This window comes from Stegodyphus dumicola, chromosome 4, assembly GCF_044657685.1.
Source record: "Stegodyphus dumicola isolate Sdum_Otavi_A_Nest chromosome 4, ASM4465768v1".
Taxonomy (NCBI): domain Eukaryota; kingdom Metazoa; phylum Arthropoda; class Arachnida; order Araneae; family Eresidae; genus Stegodyphus; species Stegodyphus dumicola.
This window is the reverse complement of record NC_140771.1, coordinates 13,137,799-13,160,708: the sequence shown is the minus strand read 5'-3', so window position 1 is coordinate 13,160,708 and position 22,910 is coordinate 13,137,799. Positions and strand designations below refer to the sequence as shown.

The window sequence follows — 22,910 nt, the reverse complement described above, 5'->3', positions numbered from 1 at the left end:
TGAAGTACTAAAAATTAAGCATTCACTTTCTTCAGCACCAGAAGATAAAACTGCCAAATTTTTTCCACGCTTTGAAGGACCATATGTTATAGAAAAAATAACTCACGCTGTTGTAGTGTTAAAGGCAAGAAATGGTGAAACCTGTTCCGCAAACATTGACCAGATAAAACCATTCTATGACCGTAATAAAATGCAAATCTTTTCAGATCTTTTGCAGGATCCGGTACGGCAGACACCGCAGGTACAAGTTCCAGAGGTGGGAAAACGACAAGTACAAGGGCAACCCAATGAGAGACAGAAGCAAGTGAAAAGAAAATTGCCCCGCGGAAAAATTGAAGGTACAAAGAAAAAGAAGCCGTTCCACCGTCCAAAAAACAGAGTGCACGAACACCCCCAGAATGAAGAAGGGAGAAGGACGACGTATGTGGAAAAGACCGGGAGAAAGGACGGCAACTATAACCCGGCTGTGAAACGGAAGATTGACTCATCCGACAGAACTCTCCGCAGCAAAAGTCGCCGAACTGCGGAAGGGCCATCAGCGGCGGAGGAAAAAGTACAAGAAAAATTTGAACGGCCAACAACGAGGTCCAAGCAGGATCACGACAGAAGTTTCCCGGTTCCACCAAGACCAGCTGCCTTCAAACGGCCAAGACCACAAGCAGAGGACAGAAGGAAGATGTTCAAGGGGGGCCGTAGTGGTGAAAAACGGAAGCTTCCAGAGGAAAGCACTGAAGGGCGAGCCCGTACAAGAAGGAGGATCAACCAAGCTACGGTCTGCAGCACCTTTAAAGACTGGGCCCAGAAAAGGATGTCTGAATATTACAAAGATAAGTAAAATTTTATGTTACTTTACAAACTTAAGTTAATCTTTCATTCTTACTGCAAGTGGCAGATTTCAAGAAGTTTTACCTCATGCGAGGTCTACCTTTATCGCCAAAAGGGCGAGAAATGAGTTGTGACCGATTTTCTTATTATGTTTTTCAATTACTCGCGCGTAAAACTAAAGTTGATGTATAATAGCGTTGTATAAAGACTTAAATATTGTAAAAAGTTATTGTATAAATTTTATTTAAAACATTCTAACAAGAAAGAAGTTTTAGTCTGAAAGACTTTTTGAAATGTAGTATTATTTCAATGTAGAAAGAATTGGCACTTGCTTTGAAAAGAATAGAAGTTAACAATGTACTACTAATGTATGTTTTCAAATGTGTAAAATTAACGGCATCTTGATATGTTCTTGTATACATGTGAACTGTTATTTTGAATGTTTAGAAATAACGTGATATGGTAAAAGTGAAAGTAATGTTAAAAAATTTGTTATTCGTGTGACTGTAAAGATTAAATCATGCTGAATATGTGTTAAAGGTTGAATGATGTAGTTAGGCTCTCTGACGCTACACTTTAGAGTTAGCCACTTTCAGAATAGTACCTCAGGGTCTAGAGTTGAAATTAGGGTGTGTTAAGAGGTCTCGTATGTTGAATTTTAACACGTTAGTGTTTTGATTGTAGGAGGAAGTGTTGAACACATAGACAGAAACACATTCGTGTTTGGTGTTTTTACAACACATGTCAGAGAGCACGGGGAGAGATAATTAAAATAGTCATGAATGAAATAAGAATGTTAAGAAAAGTATATTCTATATGTTATTTACAATGTCATTCTGTAACATTTCATTAAACTAGTTTTCCTTCCAGATCTCTGGAAGGAACCAGAATTGAATAAAGCTCCTGTTTTGATGCAGTACAGATGAAAAAGAAAAAAGATTGTTGTATATTCCGGGAGCTGCTATTGTAACAAATTTCTTTCTTTTAAAATTTTCTAGTTTCTAGCTAAGTTATGACTGTAAAAGGTTGGCCTCGCGTTAGTTTCTAGAGCTAAAAGTTTTCAACAAGGTCGTTTTAGACCTCAGTTTCAAACTAATTAACTCTGGCGGGAAGTATGTAAGGATCTTAAGTTTTACTAACGTTTATTTTATTTTAAATCTTTACTATCACTTCTTATTTTCTACTTCCGGCCAGAATTATAAGCGTGAAGGAGTTTATGCAAAGTTGTCTGGCGAACGCCAAGTATTTAAGTGTGGCCTTTTTGCCAAGCAGAAGAGAGGAAGCCGTGAGTTCGAAGCAGGCCGCTTACCTTAGAAGTTACGCAGTTGCTACTTTGCCTTCCAGGCCAGAGGTTTTAATCTTCTTGATAAATTAAACGTATTGTAGTGTTCACAGTCTCTGTGCTACATACGCTTTCTGTTATTATAAGGCCAATCTTATTCTAAAGTTAAATTAGAGTTTAGTTTTATTTTGATATCTTTTAAGTTAGACCCCGAGTGGAGGGTCATTGTATTCCGAAGTACGGAAGTCATTGTATATAAAGAAAAAAAATAAAGGGTTTTGTATACCCTTCGTCTGTATCCTGTCTACTTACTACAACTAGTGAACATAGCTTTAGTAAGCTCTCTGTTCTAGTCAGGTCATTGTATGTTTCCGAAGAAGGTTAGAAGAAACATTGAACCTGATAATCTTACCTGCTTGATAGTATTCACAGGTGAGGTTTAATTACGGACCAACTCAGTTAGTTATCTTTGTACAGCTTCAGCTAAAATTTACCTAGTTAAATTGGTTTAGTTTCTTATTTTCTATCTTAAGTTCAAGCCCAGTTGGAGGCTTTCGTGTAAGCCCGAGAGAGGCCGTCTGTTAGTATTTCTTTGAGTGAATAAAAGTGTATTTTAACCCTTCTTTGGACTCATATTTTACAGTTGTAAGAAGGCCAGCGAATTGTCGCTTTCTTTAAGTTCTGGTAGCCAAGTAAATTAACTAGATGTAAATAGTAACCACATAAATTAACTAGAACTTTTTAACTTCACTCATGAGTTGAAAGGGAAATATACTGTCACTTAAAACAGATGACCAAATCAAAAATTTAAAACTGTTATTTTTTTCATGATAATTACAATATAAATTACTATATTTTTTTTAAATGAATTCTCGGTTATCAGATTGACTGTTATCCGTACTGGGAACTATCTGCCGAGACATGCAAAAAATTAATAGTGTCGTAAATTTTCAGAAAAAAAAAGTACTGTTTATGATACAGAGAAGTTTGTAGGTAAAGCTCGAGAAGAAGTTAAGTTTTATTCTTATTCCTCACAGCATAACAAAAAAACAAAACATGACTTCCTTGTACCGAATATTAAATTATACGCATTTTTTTCTTGCATTTCATTTAAACATATTGGATTGAATTAAATCTACTTCGCCGACAGCGCATAAACCACAATAGAATAAATGCATTCTTTAAAATTCACTTTAGTATTTGTTTACCATAGCGACACTGTTTCGCTAGATTCACTTAACAATATTATATTTCGTTCATATTATAACTCTGTAGCAATCTGTAGCAATCTTGCTTTTGAGCAAGAAGAAAGGAGGTGAGGACTTTGGCGAACGCCGTTTCCTCCAGTTCGTGAGGGTATTATAACTCATAATGCACAAAATTAATATCATTTAAAGAATAGAATTATCGAATCGTTGCCACATGTTCTATTCAAATACTATAATAAAGCTAGAACTACGTATAAAAGAAATTAAGCAAACAAAACAAAAAAGAAACAGTTTTTCACAGACGATTGAGTATTTCTCATTCAATTAATTCAGTTCTCACTTCGCGAGAAGGCAAAAATACATAAAAACTCAAAATATCTATATTAAAAATTACGAAGTAAATCTTAAACACTTATTTCCTCGAAAAAATTCCAGAAAGAATTAAGCATGATTTAATTGGCAATAATAAATGAAGGCGTTATCTTTGTTGTTGCGAAGCTAAGTTTCTCTAGATTGGCAACAAATCCACTAGACTGCTATTTCAAATGTAAACAATCAATGGCCGCCATGAAAATAAAAGGCTTAGCGGCACTTTAAACTTTAAAATTGTTGATAATTCTAAAAATATTGCACACAGATTTACTAAAGGCATAAACACCTTAACCGGAAGATAACAACATAATTCAATCATTTTTAAAGCAAAAAATGTACAATTTACAAACATATAAGAGTAAAGAACCTGAGATCACTGAGCCGGGTAACAGAGTGGATATATATATAAATATATTTATATACGTTTGGTGTGGCCGATTGCAACCAAAATACGAGGTGCACATCTACATGGTATAACAGTCCTATAAACAAAATTTCAACGTTCTGAGGCTACTCGTTTTTGAGTTATGCGAGATACGTACGCACGTACGTACATACGTTCGTACAGACGCCACGAAAAATTCTATTCAGAATTTATTTTAAAGCAGTTTTATAATTTTTTTGGAGGAAACGAGTCTTTTATTCCGTCCTTACGTACAGATATCACGCAAAAACATCGTTAAATTGCATTGGAAAGCGGTCAAAGTGGATATTTTTGTTGAAATATGCTGCCTGAAGCTTTTCGCGATTACAATACTTCCTTTTTACTTCGTACAAGGAAAGGAAAAAAATAATATCCGTTACTGGATAGGAAAAAGATCCTGCCAATGTAGAAATAGCAGTATTGAGTTAAATTACTTCTGGTGCAAGTATCTTCAAAATTCAGATGAATAAAGAATAGAAAAGCGGTTGTGTGAATCTTATTATTATTTTAATTAAACTTTATTTTAAACAGTATAGTGCATGCCATTCTTCTAAAGTTCTTGAAGAACTCACTTTTTGTAATAAATCTTTTAGTTTTCGAATATTTCCTGTTTTTCTTAGTCCAAAGGGGCACTTTGCACAGAAGGACTATTAATTTCGTTTTGACATTTCTCGTTTAAAACTTTAAATGTCGGCTCGCTTTTCAAATTGTTGCCTCCAAATACCAAAGAACCCGGTATTATGTTTAAAGAAATTAAACAATGAAAAATCTGCATAAATGTATGTCTGTTTCTAGCATTGTGATAAAGCAAAGGTACCTAGAGCCATCCAATTTTGAATAACGTACATTTTCACCCGGGCATCTGGAAGCTCAAATTTGGATTTTGTTTTATTATCTATTTCGTATTTTGTAACAGTTTAACGAATTTTCGATTATCAAACTCAACGATTTAAAAGCGAGCAATGGCAACACTGTAGGGAAAAATAAAACATTTTTATCTCCAGCGCGCGAGACTATGTGCCGGAAATTCAAAAGATATATTCATTTTAAAATTAATTTGTGATATCGCTCTTGAACAGAATTTTATGGTTTAAGTGTGAAGAACATGATATTTAATAAATAAAGGTAACATACAAAACGTTAAGAAAAGCTCGTTTGGGCGTAATGTAAAAAGTGAAAGCTTTTAGATTAACGTTTTTTCATATCTATCTATACATGCGCATGAAATGTTCACATCCAGAAACTCAATTTAGTTTTGATTTGCTGATGAGACATTACAAATGAAATATATTTGAGAAATGGAAGTTGATTGTTTCTAAAACTACATTTGACTATGACTATGATTACATTTGAATATGTATTTTGATTATGTAAAAACGAAAACACAACTGAAGATGCTTCATTACATTTAAAAATAACTAGGTAAACGATATACGAAAGCTGCATCTGTATCCGAAAGGAAGACTAAATTACACATTTGGCCAAAACGTTTAAAGTAAAAATAAATAAGTGGCAATAAAAATGAAAAAAATAAAATTCCGAGATATAAGGATATCACAAATATTTAAAATGTTTTTCCTCTAAACTTTACTTTTTGGTTTGAATAGGTCTTACACCGATAACGCCATATACTTCAGTAGTTAATAATAAAGAGGCCATCGTATATCTTATATCGTCAAACTATATTTTTCCTGAATCGGATACTTCAGATAAGTATCCTAATGTTTAAATCGAGGAAAAGAATAATATTTATAGTAAAACAATATTAGATTAATATTATAATTAATATGATAAAATAGCTTGATTAAATTCCTACTATTAGTTTACATTCTCCCTATATCTTGTTCAAATTTTCAATCGTTAATAAAATACTTTTTATTCATCCACTCAAGTTCAAATACATTTTTTTAAACTTGTAGTGGATGAGACTTGATGCCAATGCAGTTTTTCACATACAGCTTCTGGCCTTAGTCACCGTCAAATCCTAAAAATAGCTAGCGCCCACCATAAAAAATTATTCATAAAAATCTAAGCATCTAATCCGAAGTTATTCTCTTGTAAACATAACTGTGGGATTTCCCCTTTTTTATTTTCAGTTCCCATTTCTCAGATTTATCTTTTGTTTTTGATACATGTCACAGACATATGTTACATATCAGATACAAAAGCGTGAGACTCCGGTTAAAAGGACATATGATGAAAACATATGATTGCATACCCTCAGCCTCATTTGTTCAACAGATAACGTAATGTTCTGTTATTTTTACATGGTTTTACGGGGACTGATTGTGACTAAATGAGTTCAAGTCGTTAACTGAAAATAAATTCTAAGAATAAAATTGAGTTATATTATATATTTTCATTTGGTAAAACATATTTTATTATACGAAAGGCAAAATTTTGCTTTTCTTTACTTTTTAGTCCAAAGGGGTTTTGTCCCTGAAGGACTATTGTTTTCGTTTTGCGATTTTGCGTTGGTTCACTATGAATGTCCATTTCACTTTTCAAACAGTTGCCATCCAATGTTAGAGTCTTGCATTATATTTGAAGAAATTAAATAATGAAAAATATGCATAAATGTATGAATATTTCTCGCATTGTGATAAAACAGCGGTACATAGAGCCATCGAATTTTGAATGACGTCATCCTCCTACGAATATGGGCAATTTGGAAGAACAAATTTGGAATATTTTGGACGATCGATTTCCTATTTTGTAAACCTTTAATGAATTTTTGAGTAACATACTCAAGGATTTCAAAGCGAGCAATGGAAATATTCTAAAGATATGCTCGTTTTAAAACTATTTTACGATATCGCTGTTGAACTGAATTTTATGGTTTAAGTGTGAACAACATGATATTTAATAAATAAATGTAACACCCAAAATGTTAAAGGAAAGTGTCCTTTTGGACATAATTTAAAATGTAAAACATTTCAGATTTTTTTGTATGTAAAAGAAATTAATTTTTTTTTTTTTTTTTTTTTTTTTTTATAATTTTTTACCCGAGATCTGAATTTGCGTTGGGGGTATATTGACTATTTGAGAATAGGGATTTGTTTCTATACAAAATGTTTTTATATTAATTTTAATTTGTTCCCTCAGATCATCGAATAAGGCGAAACGTGTATTCAGAACTCCTCAATATTTCTTGTTTAATGTTTTAACTATTGAAACCCTGACGAGTCTAGTTGAAATATATTAAACTATGAATAATTAATCTATAGCTTTTCTTTCGATTTAAAAAAATATTATTTTAAAAATGAGATTTACTAATGCTTTGTTTTAATTGCGATTCTTTTTATTCTTTTTTTTTTTAATATTATTTTAAAAATGAGATTTACTAATGCTTTGTTTTAATTGCGATTCTTTTTATTCTTTTTTTTTTTTAATATTATTTTAAAAATGAGATTTACTAATGCTTTGTTTTAATTGCGATTCTTTTTATTCTTTTTTTTTTTTAATATTATTTTAAAAATGAGATTTACTAATGCTTTGTTTTAATTGCGATTCTTTTTATTCTTTTTTTTTTTAATATTATTTTAAAAATGAGATTTACTAATGCTTTGTTTTAATTGCGATTCTTTTTATTCTTTTTTTTTTTAATATTATTTTAAAAATGAGATTTACTAATGCTTTGTTTTAATTGCGATTCTTTTTATTCTTTTTTTTTTTTAATATTATTTTAAAAATGAGATTTACTAATGCTTTGTTTTAATTGCGATTCTTTTTATTCTTTTTTTTTTTTAATATTATTTTAAAAATGAGATTTACTAATGCTTTGTTTTAATTGCGATTCTTTTTATTCTTTTTTTTTTTAATATTATTTTAAAAATGAGATTTACTAATGCTTTGTTTTAATTGCGATTCTTTTTATTCTTTTTTTTTTAATATTATTTTAAAAATGAGATTTACTAATGCTTTGTTTTAATTGCGATTCTTTTTATTCTTTTTTTTTAATATTATTTTAAAAATGAGATTTACTAATGCTTTGTTTTAATTGCGATTCTTTTTATTCTTTTTTTTTTTAATATTATTTTAAAAATGAGATTTACTAATGCTTTGTTTTAATTGCGATTCTTTTTATTCTTTTTTTTTTTTAATATTATTTTAAAAATGAGATTTACTAATGCTTTGTTTTAATTGCGATTCTTTTTATTCTTTTTTTTTTTTAATATTATTTTAAAAATGAGATTTACTAATGCTTTGTTTTAATTGCGATTCTTTTTATTCTTTTTTTTTTTAATATTATTTTAAAAATGAGATTTACTAATGCTTTGTTTTAATTGCGATTCTTTTTATTCTTTTTTTTTTAATATTATTTTAAAAATGAGATTTACTAATGCTTTGTTTTAATTGCGATTCTTTTTATTCTTTTTTTTTTTTTTTTTTTTCGAAATCAATGATTTTTGTTACAATAGTTTATTGTATTGTATGTTGTGACTTATCTCACTTGTCTGACAGTCACGTCAGAACAAGCCCACGAGATTCATGGAGGCAAGGAGTGCAAGATTGCGCCCTCGTTTGAAACAGCCTTGAGCATCATACAGGTGATAGTACGACTTTGCTCAATTCCGCCCCCAATTTTGATGGAGAGCACTCAGGGGGGCAGGTTCGAGAGTCTTCCACCCCTCTTTCCCTACCACCAACCTCAACCGACTTTGCGCTTGCCGTATTTTAGAGTGCCCTTATGCCGCACAAATACTATACATCTAGAAACAAGTATGCCTTCCCCGGGAATCGAACCAGGGTCCTTCGGTACGGCAGTCAGCGTCACTAAATACTATCTCGGTTGGGCGGCGGCTATTTGAATATGGCAAAGCCTACTAGGGATACCTCTCAGATGAGAGGGTTACGTTCATGGAGGACTTTCTCAGGGAAGCTGTCTCATATTAATGCCATACATGGGGCAATATACGAAAACTAATTATGGAGTTAGTCCGTTCGACTTGGTTAGGACCCGGATCGAATTACCAGCATTCAAGGGTCTTAACTGCTTGGTTACACATGGGGCCACTGCAATTGGAGGCTTTTTGTGTTTGAGATTTGGTAATATAATCTCAAACACAAATATATGCTTAAACACAAACACAAACACATGCTTAAAATTGTATCATATTGTGTGTTCTTGTGTTTTTCTAAATACACATTAATTGCTTCTCTATTTTTCAGCTATAATATTATTTTTTTCCTTGTTTTTCAACAAAAGTATCTGTTTAACAATAAAGCGAAACTATTGGTCTTTAATTTGATTTCCTGTTTTTGTTATTTTTTACTCCAGGTGAAGGATAGCAGAGCAAATGCCTAGTTTAAAAAACTGTCACATTCTACGAATGATTTTTAACGCATTTTACAATTAAATTACAGCAGTTACTATTGGTTCATTTTTATTTTTAGTCAACAAAGAAACTCATTAGTGAGTAAATACAGACATATATTTTAGTAGAAAATGTTTATCAAGGATTACATCAGTGGCGATTTTTAATCTTTTTTATTTCATAAGCCTTTGCTGATAACTCTTAATGATTATCATTTTTTATACGCCCATTCAGTCATTTCAAAACACTTAGTACGATAATTGCCTATACGTAGAACTCAACACCTTCTAATGGATAACGGACGTGCTATTTATTTGGTAAGATTCATTTGTTTTTTCTGGACAAATATATATTAAATTAATCTACTGAAGATATTCTTGAAAAACATATTTTCATTGGATAAAATAATGACTTACAGGCTTAATTTTGTTCCATGAAACAATAGACGTTCATTTTAATAGACAATAGACGTTCATTTCAAATTTCATTTTAAAACCGAATTTAAAGCAGTCTGAAATAGAATGAATATGCATTCTTCATTACTTCATATACCCGTACTTAGCACAAAAGATTGAATCTGTTGTTCTTATCTATTCAGTCACGATTACAGACTTTTAAATTTCTGACTTTACCCCTTTGCGGTTTCAGGCTTTCGTTGTGGTCTCTGCGCAGCATTCAACTAGTATATCGATAAATGATTATGTCACATTCTTCTTTGCTACGGTATGAGAAGAAAAGTCTTCGAAGTCGACGAAGGAAGGGAATTTTTGTGTATTAATAAATAGCATTTTCCTAGCATTCAAAGCTTCTCCAACAAAATTGTCAGATATTAAGTATTTGAGACTTATCTGATAACAACTCCGGAGCATAAACTTCCGAAGAAATAATTTTACAATCCAAAGAAATTTTTCAATGTGCTGAGATTTATCTCGAAAAATTTTGTATTTAATACTTTTCTACTCAATTAAATTCGTAATACGGAATGTTTAATATGCAGAAGTCGTTTAGCACTGACAGAGTAAACAAATGAGCTGTAGAAAAATAGTTAAATTTATTCATTGAAGTCGCCTCTTTTCTTGCAAACTATTGGAATGATGTTAGCTGCTGCTGACTTGCAATCGTAAGTACCCGGAAACTTTAAATCTGTGCATGTTTCTAAATATTATTCCGATTTTTACTCAAGTTATTTTAACTTTAAGGAAACGCAAACATGTTATGCTTAATCTATTCATAAATGTTTGGGAAATTTTGAAAATATTAATGTTTTTATTATAAATATAACTACATTAATTTTAAATATTAACGAGGAAAAAACTTTCCCTAATTTTATTCCGATTTATGTGATATTTATATATTATAGAATTTTTGTCCACATTTACGAGTTTCTGAATTTTTAGTCCAGAGGGGCTTTGTCCCTGAAGGACTATCGTTTTCGTTTTGCGATTTTGCGTCGAATCACTTTGAATGTCCATTTCACTTTTGAAACTGTTGCCACCCAATATTATCGCCCTATATTATAATTGAAGAAATTAAATAATGAAGAATCTGCATAAATGTATGTATATTTCTCGCATTGTGATAAAACAACGATATCTGGAGCCATCCAATTTTGAATAACGTAATCTTCCACCGAATACTGGCATCTGGTAGCCCTAATTTGAAATTTGGAATTTGTTTTATATCGATTCCATATTGTGTAAAACTTTAAAGAATTTTTGATTAACAAACTGAAGGATTAAAAAGCGAGCAATGGCAACGTTGTACAGAAAAAACACATTTGTCTCCAGCGCGTGAGACTGTGTATCGGAAATTCTAAGGATAGGCTCAATTTAAAATTATTTTGCGATATTACTCTTGAATTGAATTTTATGATTTAAGTGCGAAGAACATGATATTTAATAAATAAAGGTGACACACAAAATGTTAAAAAAACGCGCCTTTGGACGTATTTTAAAATCTGAATTTCTTCACTTTTTTATTATTATTTATTTATTTTTATCTTTATCTAAAAAATATCATGTGTCCCTCCTCGATATCCTCACTATATTCAGTGAAAAACATGAGCAGACTTTATTTGATGTAAAACTGTTAACCATTTCTATGTTCTGCGTTAAAGTTGGAAAGCATACTTGGTAAATATACTTGATATTTTCTGATTAATCCTATCCCCCATCCCATGAAAAGGTGGCAAATCGTTGGTGTTGGCCTTCTTATTTTTGAGGCGTTTAGGTAATGTTCTGCTCATAAATAATAATAAAAAGAACTTTTTTCTAAAAAACCAATTTTGCAAGGGAAAAAACATGTGTGCGACCGATATTTACATATTTGCAATCAGTAAATATTGTTCAATGAAATGACGGTTAAATATAAAATATATTATTTTACATACATTGAAGCCCGTGTGTAGTGAATTGTCTAATGTCACCTTTATACTAGAATATAGGCCATAAAAATGGCAGTTTTAATACATGTTGAAATCGGGTAGGACGATATTCAAAAAGTTTTTTTTTTTTTTTTTTTAAATTTTATAGACCAGTAGATCCAAACTACACACAAAATTTTCACAATAGAAGATTGGGTCTAGGTTAATAATCAGGTATGTGCAGAGAATTAAACAGTTTAAAGCGCTTGTTTAATTATTTAGTAACTTTCGCATAATTAATCAATAAAAATATTTACTATACGTTTGTTTTTAAATGATCGGAATCTGACCGTTTTTCTTCATATTTAGCACCTAATTATAAAAAACTGCTGTGATTAGGTTTTAAGTAAATATATTTAGGAAATAATATTTTAATAAAACTGCTTATATATATATATATATTTGCATGACTGAAAATCTAAAGCTATGGCAGTTTCATGAAGCAAATTAGATGGGGAAAAAGGAAAATATTGGTTACTGAAAATTGAAAGTTGCTTAGTTCAACCGAGTTTTATTTTTGAAATAGTATACAAAACAAATTCAGTTGTTTAGAACAGTTAACCATACCATCATGATATGACGAAAATCAATGTTTCCATGCCATTCTTTTCTTTGTCAGAAATGAAAACAAACACTTTATAACTAACTTTCACTAAGAATTTTATTTCTGTTCTCTTCTAAAGTTTAAAATATTTTCTGTGTAAAATTATACGGCTAAAATAAATACCAATCTAGTATTACTGTTTTGTCGGTCATATTCAAAGGACCATATCGTAAAATATATATTTACGTACTTTTCCTAATGGTAGGATTCCACAACTTTAAAATTAATCCACTGCTTATTGCTTTGTCGGAGACAGGTCCAACATTTTAATGATTTGTTTCAAAATGGAAAGGAAAAAATACAGCAACAACAGTTAAAACTTGCTTATAAAAACATATAAGGTATTTCTCCCGCTTTCCTAGCGTGCCTTCGTGGTGTAGTGGTTCTACACGCTGGGTCGGTATTCCAGAGGTCCGTGGTTCGATTCCCGGCAAAGGCGATTGCTCATTTTTCCTCTTGCCTGCTTCCAAAAAATACATAATATTTCTACAGTGGCGCCCGAACTAAAAGGGTGTTGGATAATGATTCTCCTAACCCAGTATTTGGCAATTGGATCCCCTAAAAACCCCAGTCGCCTTTTAAAAGGCGGTGTATGTAAGGTATTTCTCCCACCTTCCGAGCGAACCTTCGTGGTTCAGCACACTGAGCCGGTATTTCAGAGATCAGTGGTTCGATTCCCGGTGAAGGCCGATTGCTCATTTTTCATCTTTCCTGCTTCCAAAAAAATATACCTAATATCTCTAAAAACAAAACGTTGCTTATTGAGAATCTGTCAATGTTACATCAAATGAAAGGACAGATGTTATGATATTAATGTTAGGTCACGCTTATCCATAACTGGCGATGAATCGGGCTTCTTAGAGACAGTTTCATGGTGGACGGGTAAATACGTAAGTACTGTAGTCTTTGTAAATCATTGTTTGTTGCTTATCAGTAAATTGGCTGCAAAAGTATTTTGTTATTTTCCTTGTATTAGTATATGTTTGTGAAACATTAGCACTCACTGACAGATCGTTAGGTTTTAATTAATATTCAAGATAATTTTTGAAAGAGGTTTATATGAATTTTTAATGAAATCGGTTTTTTCTTAAAATTTAACAATGCTCCAAATAATAATTAAAATGTGATTAAACACTATTTATTGGACGGGCGAGATGCAGAAATATTTCCCCCTTTGAATACTTTATAACAAATATTACGTATGAGTTGCAGATACATTAGGTATTTTTTGAAAACAGAAGATATGAAAAATGAGAAATTCTCTCGCTGGGACTCGAACTGTGAAACCTCTCGAATACGCGTCAAGCGTGCTGACCACTACACCACAAAGCCATGCTAAGGAAGGCGGGAGAAATACCTTATAGAGTTAGGTATTAACTTTTCTTTATAATTTTTTGACTCTTTATGATATGATAACATTACCTTAAACCTTAACTGGAGGGTAATAGAGGATATTGAAGAGTTAAGGGATTTTCTTGTAAATATTTATCGTAAATATTTGTAAAAATGTATATAATCAATACTGGATTCTTTCCTTTTACTAATGAAGGGCCAATTCTTTCCAAAAGTCTCAATTATAGCCCGAATTAAGTGAAGATTTTTATCTTTTCACCTTTTTCTAGTTTTCCTTACTTTTTGGCCAGTATTTGGTAAGTTTTGATTAAACGTGTTGAAATTCAGTTTTAATAAATTAAGACTATTACAATAAATTTCTTACTTTAATTAAAAACATTTTAAAAAAATTTTATTAAATTTTTTTAATTAAAATTAATTTTAATTCAAAAACATTTTTGATTTTTTACAATCCTTACGTTTTTACAATCCTTAATAATTTACAGCCATGTTTACTTCCTTGTAAGAAGTAAAAAGGTATTATTGTAATCGCGAAAAGTTTCAGGCAGCATATTTCAACGAAAATTTCCATTTTGACCGCTATCGAATGCAATTTAAGAATGTTTTTGCGTGATATCTGTACGTAAGGACGAAATAAAAGACTCGTTTCCTCCAAAAAAATTATAAAACTGCTTTAAAATTAATTCTGAAGAGAAATTTTCGTGGCGTCTGTACGAACGTATGTACGTACGTGAGTACGTATGTACGTATCTCGCATAACTCAAAAACGAGTATCCTCAGAACGTTGAAATTTTATATATAGAACAGCTATAACATGTAGATGTGCACCTCGTATTTTGGTTGCAATCGGCCGCACCAAACGTATATAAATATATTTATACATATATCCACTCTGTTACCCGGCTCAGTGATCTCAGTTTCTTTACTCTTATATGTTTGTAAATTGTACATTTTTTGCTTTAAAAATGATTGAATTATGTTAAGAATTATGTTAAAAATGATTGAATTATGTTAAAAATTATTCCGGTTAAGGTTTTTATGCCTTTAGTAAATCTGTATGCAATATTTTTAGAATTATCAACAATTTTAAAGTTGTTTAAGTGCCGATAAGCCTTTATTTTCATTTGAAACAGCAGACTAGTGGATTTGTTGCCAATCTAGAGAAACTTAGCTTCGCAACAACAAAGATAACGCCTTCATTTATTATTGTCAATTAAATCATGCTCAATCCTATCTGGAATTTTTTCGAGGAAATAAGTGTTTAAGATTTACTTCATAATTTTTAATATAGATATTTTGAGTTTTTATGCATTTTTGCCTTCTCGCAAAGTGAGAACTGAATTAATTCAATGAGAAATACTCAATCGTCTGTGAAAAACTGTTTCTTTTTTGTTTTGTTTGCTTAATTTTTTTTATACATCATTCTATCTTTATTATAGTATTTGAATAGAACATGTGGCAACGATTAGATAATTCTATTCCTTAAATGATATAAATTTTGTGCATTATGAGTTATAATATGAACGAAATATAATACTGTTAAGTGAATCTAGCGCCAGAGTGTCGCTATGATTAACAAATCTTAGAGTGAATTTTAAAGAATGCATTTATTCTATTGTGGTTTATGCGCTGTCGGCGAAGTTGATTTAACTCAATCCAATAAGTTTAAATGAAATGCAATATTATATATTACATGCGTATTTATATTACAATTTATATTACATGCGTATAATTTAATATTCTGTACAAGGAAGTCATGTGGTGTACACATCAGATTATTTTACATAATGTTACAGTTAACATTTTTACAATTTTTTATGCATTTGTACAATACTTCACAGTTAGCAAAAAATAAATAAATAAATAAATAAATAAATAAAATTACAACAGTACACACATTTTACATTACTACTGAAGAGGTTTACAGAAGTTTACAGAAAAGGTTTTTAAAATAGGTCTAACAGATAGTAGCTTAACACTCAACTTTACCTTATATTAGCGCCCTTTATTCATGGGGTTGGAAGAAACACACTGTTTAATATCACTTAGTTTGGCATGCTGCTCCACTCTCCAAATACAAATATAGTTGGTAAGTTAGATTGAGACTTACGTTTTACTTGCGTATTTAGTATTATTTATGTATTTTTTATAAATAGTATCTAGTTTCTTTTGGATTTATTTACATAATTCATGTCGGAGAAATGTTTTGTGGGCAAGAGTTTCTAAATAACTTTGGTTTTCTGGGGGATTTAGTTTTCTGCTCTTAATTGACTTTAATTATTCTAGTCTTTGCTTGCTAATTTATCTAAATTCCACTTGTTTGAATTTCTTTTTAGTAATTCACAGCGTTTGGTTTTACTTTTGGTTTTGAATTTTCCTTTACACTTGCCTACATGGATGACGAAACACGAATTGCTTAAGAGTTAGGTTTGGAGGCAACTTCCCCTTGATAAGTCTGTCTCCTGCCTTCTCAACAATTATTCACTTATGCATTTTTATAAATTTTTAGAATTAAAAAATTTATTGGAATTATATATCATACAATTATTATATATTCATGGATTTTGATACTTGCACATGATTTACATATGCTCTCAGAATTTAAATGATATTGTAGATTAGTTCGCAACAATAATTAATCATTTATTTGTAATTCAATTTCATTTAAAATTTCATTAACTTTGAATTTGCTTTTTACGAATAGAGAATATTTGTTAAATTCAAATTTTAATATGTAGAAGAATATAAAGTTTTTTGCGTAATGATATTTATTAAGTTATTTGTTAAGGAAGTGGTGGTTACGAATATATTTTTTCTGCTTGTCCAAGACCTGTTGTCTTTTTATTAATTATTTCATAAGGCAATTGACAACACTTTATATTTCATGATTCATATTTAATGTGTATTCTTTAAACTCACTGTATAATTTTACGTGCCGTATTTTTTTTAAAAGGTACTATTTTGCTGCGAACATCTGAACGTAAAAATACTGAAAAATGATTTGCATATTTAATTTCGAAACATTTTATGAATGTAATAAAAAATCATTTTAGTCATCATGAAAAATGAGATTGGTCCCAAGAATATTTGGCATAAAAGAGGAAAAAAAACTAGAGGTCTAATATTTATAAATAATAAGATGGCAAGCCCATGCATATTATAATTTTATGCAGTAGAGATGAAGGGATAATTATAAAATATTATAACGTTTTACTCATACGTGTATGTGCATGATCTGGTACCTGAAAGAAAAACTTGTGTAATGATTTGGAAAACTTCACATTCCGTTGAAAAACATTTCACTTAAAAAACACTGAGAAGCATTCCGTTCAAGCAGCTCTTGATTTAGATTATTCCATAATCCACTGGTTATCATAAATTAAGGAAAAATCGCAAAAATCACGATTACTGAAAATGTTACATATAGAATTTAATGAAACTTACCCACAATATACAACACATAGTAAGGTATCAAATAACATAAAAAGAAATTACCAAACAAATATAATAGTATAGAAATTAGCACATGTATAAAATGAAAAAATCGAAGGTGTCAGTTTGCTATAGGAAAAGTACCTTCAATATGGAAGGTGATCGCCTCTAGAAGCAATACAGCACATACAGCGATGAAGATCCAATGCTTTCAATTATGAGGTCTATCAGTTCCATAGGAAGAGAGAACCATTGCTCTTGCAAAGCAGTTGCAAGCGCAGCAAGGGTCTGAGGGGCGGATTGAGAGAAGCTAGACGTCTCTCTAAAGCATCCCAAACGTGCTCGATAGGATTCAACTCCGGGGATCGAGCTGGCCCCTCCATGCGCATAATTGTTTCCTGTTGAAGATAATCATCTACGATGCGAGCCCTCTGTGGTCTTGCGTTGTCGTCCTGTAACAGGAAAGCATTCCTTATTGCCGCGGCATATGGGCGCACATAAACATCAAGGATGTCATCTCTATAAACTTGAGCATTCACGGTTCCCCTCGGAAAGACATGGAGGTCTGTGCGTCCAGCCAAAGAGATGTCACCCCAAACACAGACACTGATGCCTCTTCCGTATGCATCTCTTTCACGGATGTTTGACGGATGATAACAGATTCCAGATTCTTTCCATAACAAATAACGCTTACTATCGCTTTCTTGACTAAACCTGGACTCATCCGTAAAGAGAACAGTCCTCCATTGATCAGGCGTCCAGTGGACATGTTGTCGTGCCCACTGCAAACGGTCCCTCCTATGGCGTGACGTGAGCGGCATGCAAATGGCTGGTCGCCTCGCATACGGACCACCTTTGTGAAGCGTTCTATGCACAGTTGAAGTTGACACCAACCTTCCGGTGGCTGCAGCAAGGAAGGATCTAAGAAGAGTCGGAGTAGTATTTCTATTCCTGCGTGCAGATAATGTCAAATATTGGTCATCAGCGCTCGTCGTACAGTTGGTCGTCCTTGTCTGGACCTCCTAGATGCCGAATCTGTGGTTTGAAATTGCCTCCAAAGTATATGAACCAGAGAAGGACTCACATTTAGCCATCAGGTCACATCTGTTTGACTTTGTCCTGCCTCTAGTCTCTCAATGGCTCTCCATCGTAGCGCTGCAGGCAAATGATGCCTGGAGGTCATTGTAACGAATTGGCTATCTCAGATTTCTGTCACTATCACAGTAAAAGGGGCTTGCTCTCAAACATGGACTTTTATGCTCGTCGCAGATGGCGTATTCCGAATGCAGTGCCACTAATTTGCATATTGTAGTTTTACTCAGCTACTCTTACTTTGCAACATATTCAAATTTTACATGGTTTGGCTTATTTTTGAGGGAGTTATCGCTATTTTTGTGATTTTTCCTTAATTTATGATAACTAGTGTATTTGTTTTCGTAACAGGTGAATAAACACAGAATAGTAACTAATACTCATGCGCTTGCTCATGAATGCTTGAGATATTGCAGCAAAATTTCGATATATTTCTAGCAGCTACAGTGAAGCTTGAAACAAATACAGTCGTTCGCCCAATTAATAGAATTTTCATATAATGTCGAATTTTTAAAAAAGTTATGGACATATTTTAATGAAATTGGTAAGAATATACATTTATAACAGAGAAAGAGATGCACACTGCTCAAAAAAAAAAAAAAAAAAAAAAAAAAAAAAAAAAAAAATGGGACAGTGCTATATCTCCCGTTCTACTGGGCCGATTGACAAAATTCAAACTGCGTTTTTCATGTCTCGAAAGCGCGACTTAGGATATATATTAGATTTATATATATCACTATTCTAACATAGGTATTTTGACACAAAATCGGTTTTTTTCTGAAATAACATACCAATTTTTTTACATATTTCGATTCTACGACTCAAATTATGCCAGAATACCAAGTTTTGTAAAAATCGTACGAATAGTTTTTAAAATATTAGCTCTCAAAATTTTAGCTCCTCAATGTTAATTGAATTTGGCAAATATTTATTAATATCTCTTTTTTTATTAAACTTTTTTGATTTTTTCTCTCACATTTCGAAATTTTGGTTCATTCCAAATAAAATTTACCCATTTTTTGCGTTTTATTTTTTAAATTTCTATTTTTAAATAATTTCTATAGATTTTTCGAAAAAATTTTTGAATTATAACCTATAAAATTTTTACCATCATCTTAAAGTAGGTGTATTTTTAAGCATATCTGCAAAAAATTAGACTTTTTTATTCAAAATTTTCTAAGATATACACGAATTTACATAATTTCGCGTTTTGAAATTTGGCACCTTTTTTTTTTTGAGAGATAATAACGCCAAATGTGGTCTATGGATTTTTGTTACACTGAATTGCCACAGCTATTTTTAACCTTAAACTTCAAGTAAAATTTTACGGAGAATTAATTATATGACATTTTTTCCCTCAATGATGCGTAATAAATATTTATTAATACTATAATGAAAGGCTATTTTTTAAATTATAGATGATATTATTCAAATTTTTAACTATTTTTTTTTTTTAATTTCTCTCGTATGTTTTCTTTTTTTAAAAAATTTAAGAGTAAGTTTTTGTAAGAGTAAATTTTTACCTTCGGCGTTTTATCGTCTGCTACTTTACTTCGTTTAAATCGAATTGTCTAAAACTGAGAATTTTCGTTTGATATTTATTTGAATTTTATGACATTAACTGCATAATTTATTTCTAAACAAACTGTTGCTTTTGAAGTGGCTAAAAGAGCGGCTGATACTATTATCCATATTTTTAAAGAACAATATATTTTTATAGAAACATTATATTTAGAATAATCATTTTTTATAAAAGTCAAATTATGATATAAACATACAACCCTCTAGAGACTGAATTAATGGAAGTTCAAAGGTTATGTAGAAATGATCTGCAGCTACTTAATGGCTGGATAAGTCAGCAGATTCTATGGACAAGTAAGAATAATTATATAAACGACACCAACATTCTGGATTCAATAAACAACCAGGATACGATGTTCACTAAATGAATTTAAGAAGTTTTAAAACATAAAAAATCAACTTTTTCCCTAAAATGTATTTTTGTGCGTAGCGTATTTTCATTATATCCTTAAAATTCTAATTTGGAATGTAATTGACAAGAACTGTCCTAATCATCAGTAATATAATAAGTAATTATTACGGTTATTAATAAATCCTTCTTATAAAGTAATTGCAAATATTTCAAAAAACTTTCTGTCTGAATGCAAACATTTTTCTATGCAAATATTTTTAATTTTATATTAATCAAGATTGCACACCATATTACTTATTTCCACTTCAATTCTTACCGTCAGTTCTAGTAGAATTTACAAATCAATTATATTTAATTAAGGATTGGATTGGATTATTTAATTATGGCAAAGCACACGAGGGCTATCTGCCTAAAGGGAGGGATGCCTTCGTGGAGGACTTTCTAAGGGAAACTGGCTCGTATACTCGTTACATATGGGGAAAACCACGAAACCGCCCATGCGGCCAGCCCGTTCGCGGGATTCGAACCTCGGACTGAACTACCAGTGTTCAGCGTCTTTACCGCTCGGCCGTTGGTGGGCTATTTAATTAAGGAATGACCATCTAAGTTAAGAAACAGCGTACCGTAACAACATTTCAATTATTGGCGCCGTATCTTTCATGTTACTCCCGATTGGCTAGCTACATGATTTTTAATGAGTATTCGGATTTTACTAGTAACTTCACTTGGAAATCGCGCTTAAACTAGGTTAGTTGGTTATTTGAACATAGAAAGAACATGGAAGCTATTTGATTAAGATGCTTTCATAGAGAATCTTTGTAAAAAGAACCTAAAATCTACGAAAACCAACCATGCAGCCTGGGTTAGACAGAGCAGCAAACAATTAGTATTTAACAATCTTTTTTTTTTTTTTTTTTTTCAAATGCTAGGCAACTGATGAGGCTCCAATTAAATCTCCAATTTAATATTTTATTTGTAAATATTTAAAATATTGTTGTATTCTTAGACACAAAAAGCAGAATTTAAGTTTTGTTAACTCGTTAGTAAACTACCAAGCCGTAGTGCAAATGAATATTCAATTTCTTTGGCAATAATTGTATTCACTTAATATTCTTGGAATATGAACTAAAGAAGGAACGTTCTCGGAAGATTAAAGAAGTGTTTAAATCCAGTGATATTAGGTTTGTCTTACAACCTCAGAATCAAAACGATTCTGCAATTGCCCGAGTAGTTGACTTGTAAATAGATGTGAATTAAGCAGATGACTTTTAATCTTACGTTATTCAGCCAGAAAACGTATTCCAAATGTTCTGTATTGCATGACAATGCATCTTTTCATTATTCAATAACCAGTCGGAGAACCGCTTGTGTTCCGAAAATAAGTATGCAATCGTCCTGCATGTTCTTCAAATTTGTCTTCTTGTGACTTTTTTTCTTTCTCAGAAACTAAAGTTGCCTCTCAAAGGAAAGTTTTTTGACATTGAAGAGACAAAATTAATATGACATCTACTTTTAGAGGCATGTCAAAAACAGATCTCTAAAAACCTTCTCTTCCATTACATGTTGTGCAGTCAGACAAAAAGTTACATCAGCGTAAATTCTATAATCTATTTTTATTACACTCTGATTACTTTATTAACATACAGTGAATATATACTAAATCTTTTAATTTAGCTTAAGTAATTCGGAATTTTTGACGGAATTGTTGTCGGAACTAGGACTTAGAAGATAAGTCAAATTAAATATTTCGATAACCCAATAAATTCAAGTTCGAAATTTCAATATTTTATTTTCGGAGGGAGGGGAAATGTTTTCAGTTTTGGTACATTATACTAAGTATATTTGCTTCGATTTTTTATTTTTCCATAAAAGCGAAAATAATTTGATAATATACAGAGTGGTTATAATTAAAGTTCCACATTGAAACGGTCATAAAAGGAAAACTACTCGATCAAATGTTATCAAACTTGGAAATCGTGTAAAGGAGGTCATGGGAATTTATTTTCCGCGAAAAAAAGGAATTTCGAAACCTCACCACGGGGGGGGGGAATGACGCTGTATGCAATATTGTTAAACGAAATATGGGTCGGAATTTAACTTAACCTTTTGTTAAACGGGTTTAATATGCTGTATAGCCTTAAGAATCTTTGAAGTAGGCAAATTACCATTTAAAGACGTTAAATTCGATAAATGTCGAGTGCGCCATTCCTGTAAGTGAGAATTTCGTCCGTGAAAACCACGAATTAGCGATTAGAAAATGTGAGATCGCAAATCACTCTCACAAGTGCGTACAATCTGGAAATCGTTTTCTTACAGATCGCTAATTTGTAATTTTTTAAGCCTGAATTCGGCACTAAAACATGAAGATACTGATTCAAAGCGCTTTTAATCGATTTGGGCCAAAGAAATCTCTCATGTTATCTATCTAGTTCCATTGCATTCTCCTACTGCATTCGATTGCATAACAGTCATTTCACACCGTTTAATGTTGAATGACAGCTAGTTTTATAACTGAACCATTTTTTTCTGAAGAGCAGTGGACAGCTGGACTACTGCGATTGCAGCTCACTTAGAGCCAATATCAAAATGTTTCGTGATACATGAACTGCAGTAACGTGGCATTTTAGATACTACGAATTTTATGC

At 31.5% G+C, this 22,910-nt stretch overlaps 1 protein-coding gene across 3 annotated transcripts in view; it reads left to right on the top strand.

Annotated features, from left to right (window-relative positions):
* The first annotated feature begins 9,630 nt into the window (after nt 1-9,630).
* The window catches only part of LOC118186133 (uncharacterized), a 49,469-nt gene continuing 36,189 nt past the window's right edge, over nt 9,631-22,910 (top strand). The window contains exon 1 of one of the 3 annotated variants that reach the window (XM_085814572.1): nt 9,631-9,746. Coding sequence is in view for 1 of the 3 variants with exons in the window: in XM_085814571.1 (XP_085670697.1) it covers nt 10,521-10,549 (29 nt within the window). In the remaining 2 variants the exon portion in view is untranslated. Of the gene's footprint in view, nt 9,747-10,111; nt 10,550-22,910 lie in introns of those variants that run through there. The other 2 variants (XM_085814573.1, XM_085814571.1) reach the window with 2 other exon arrangements.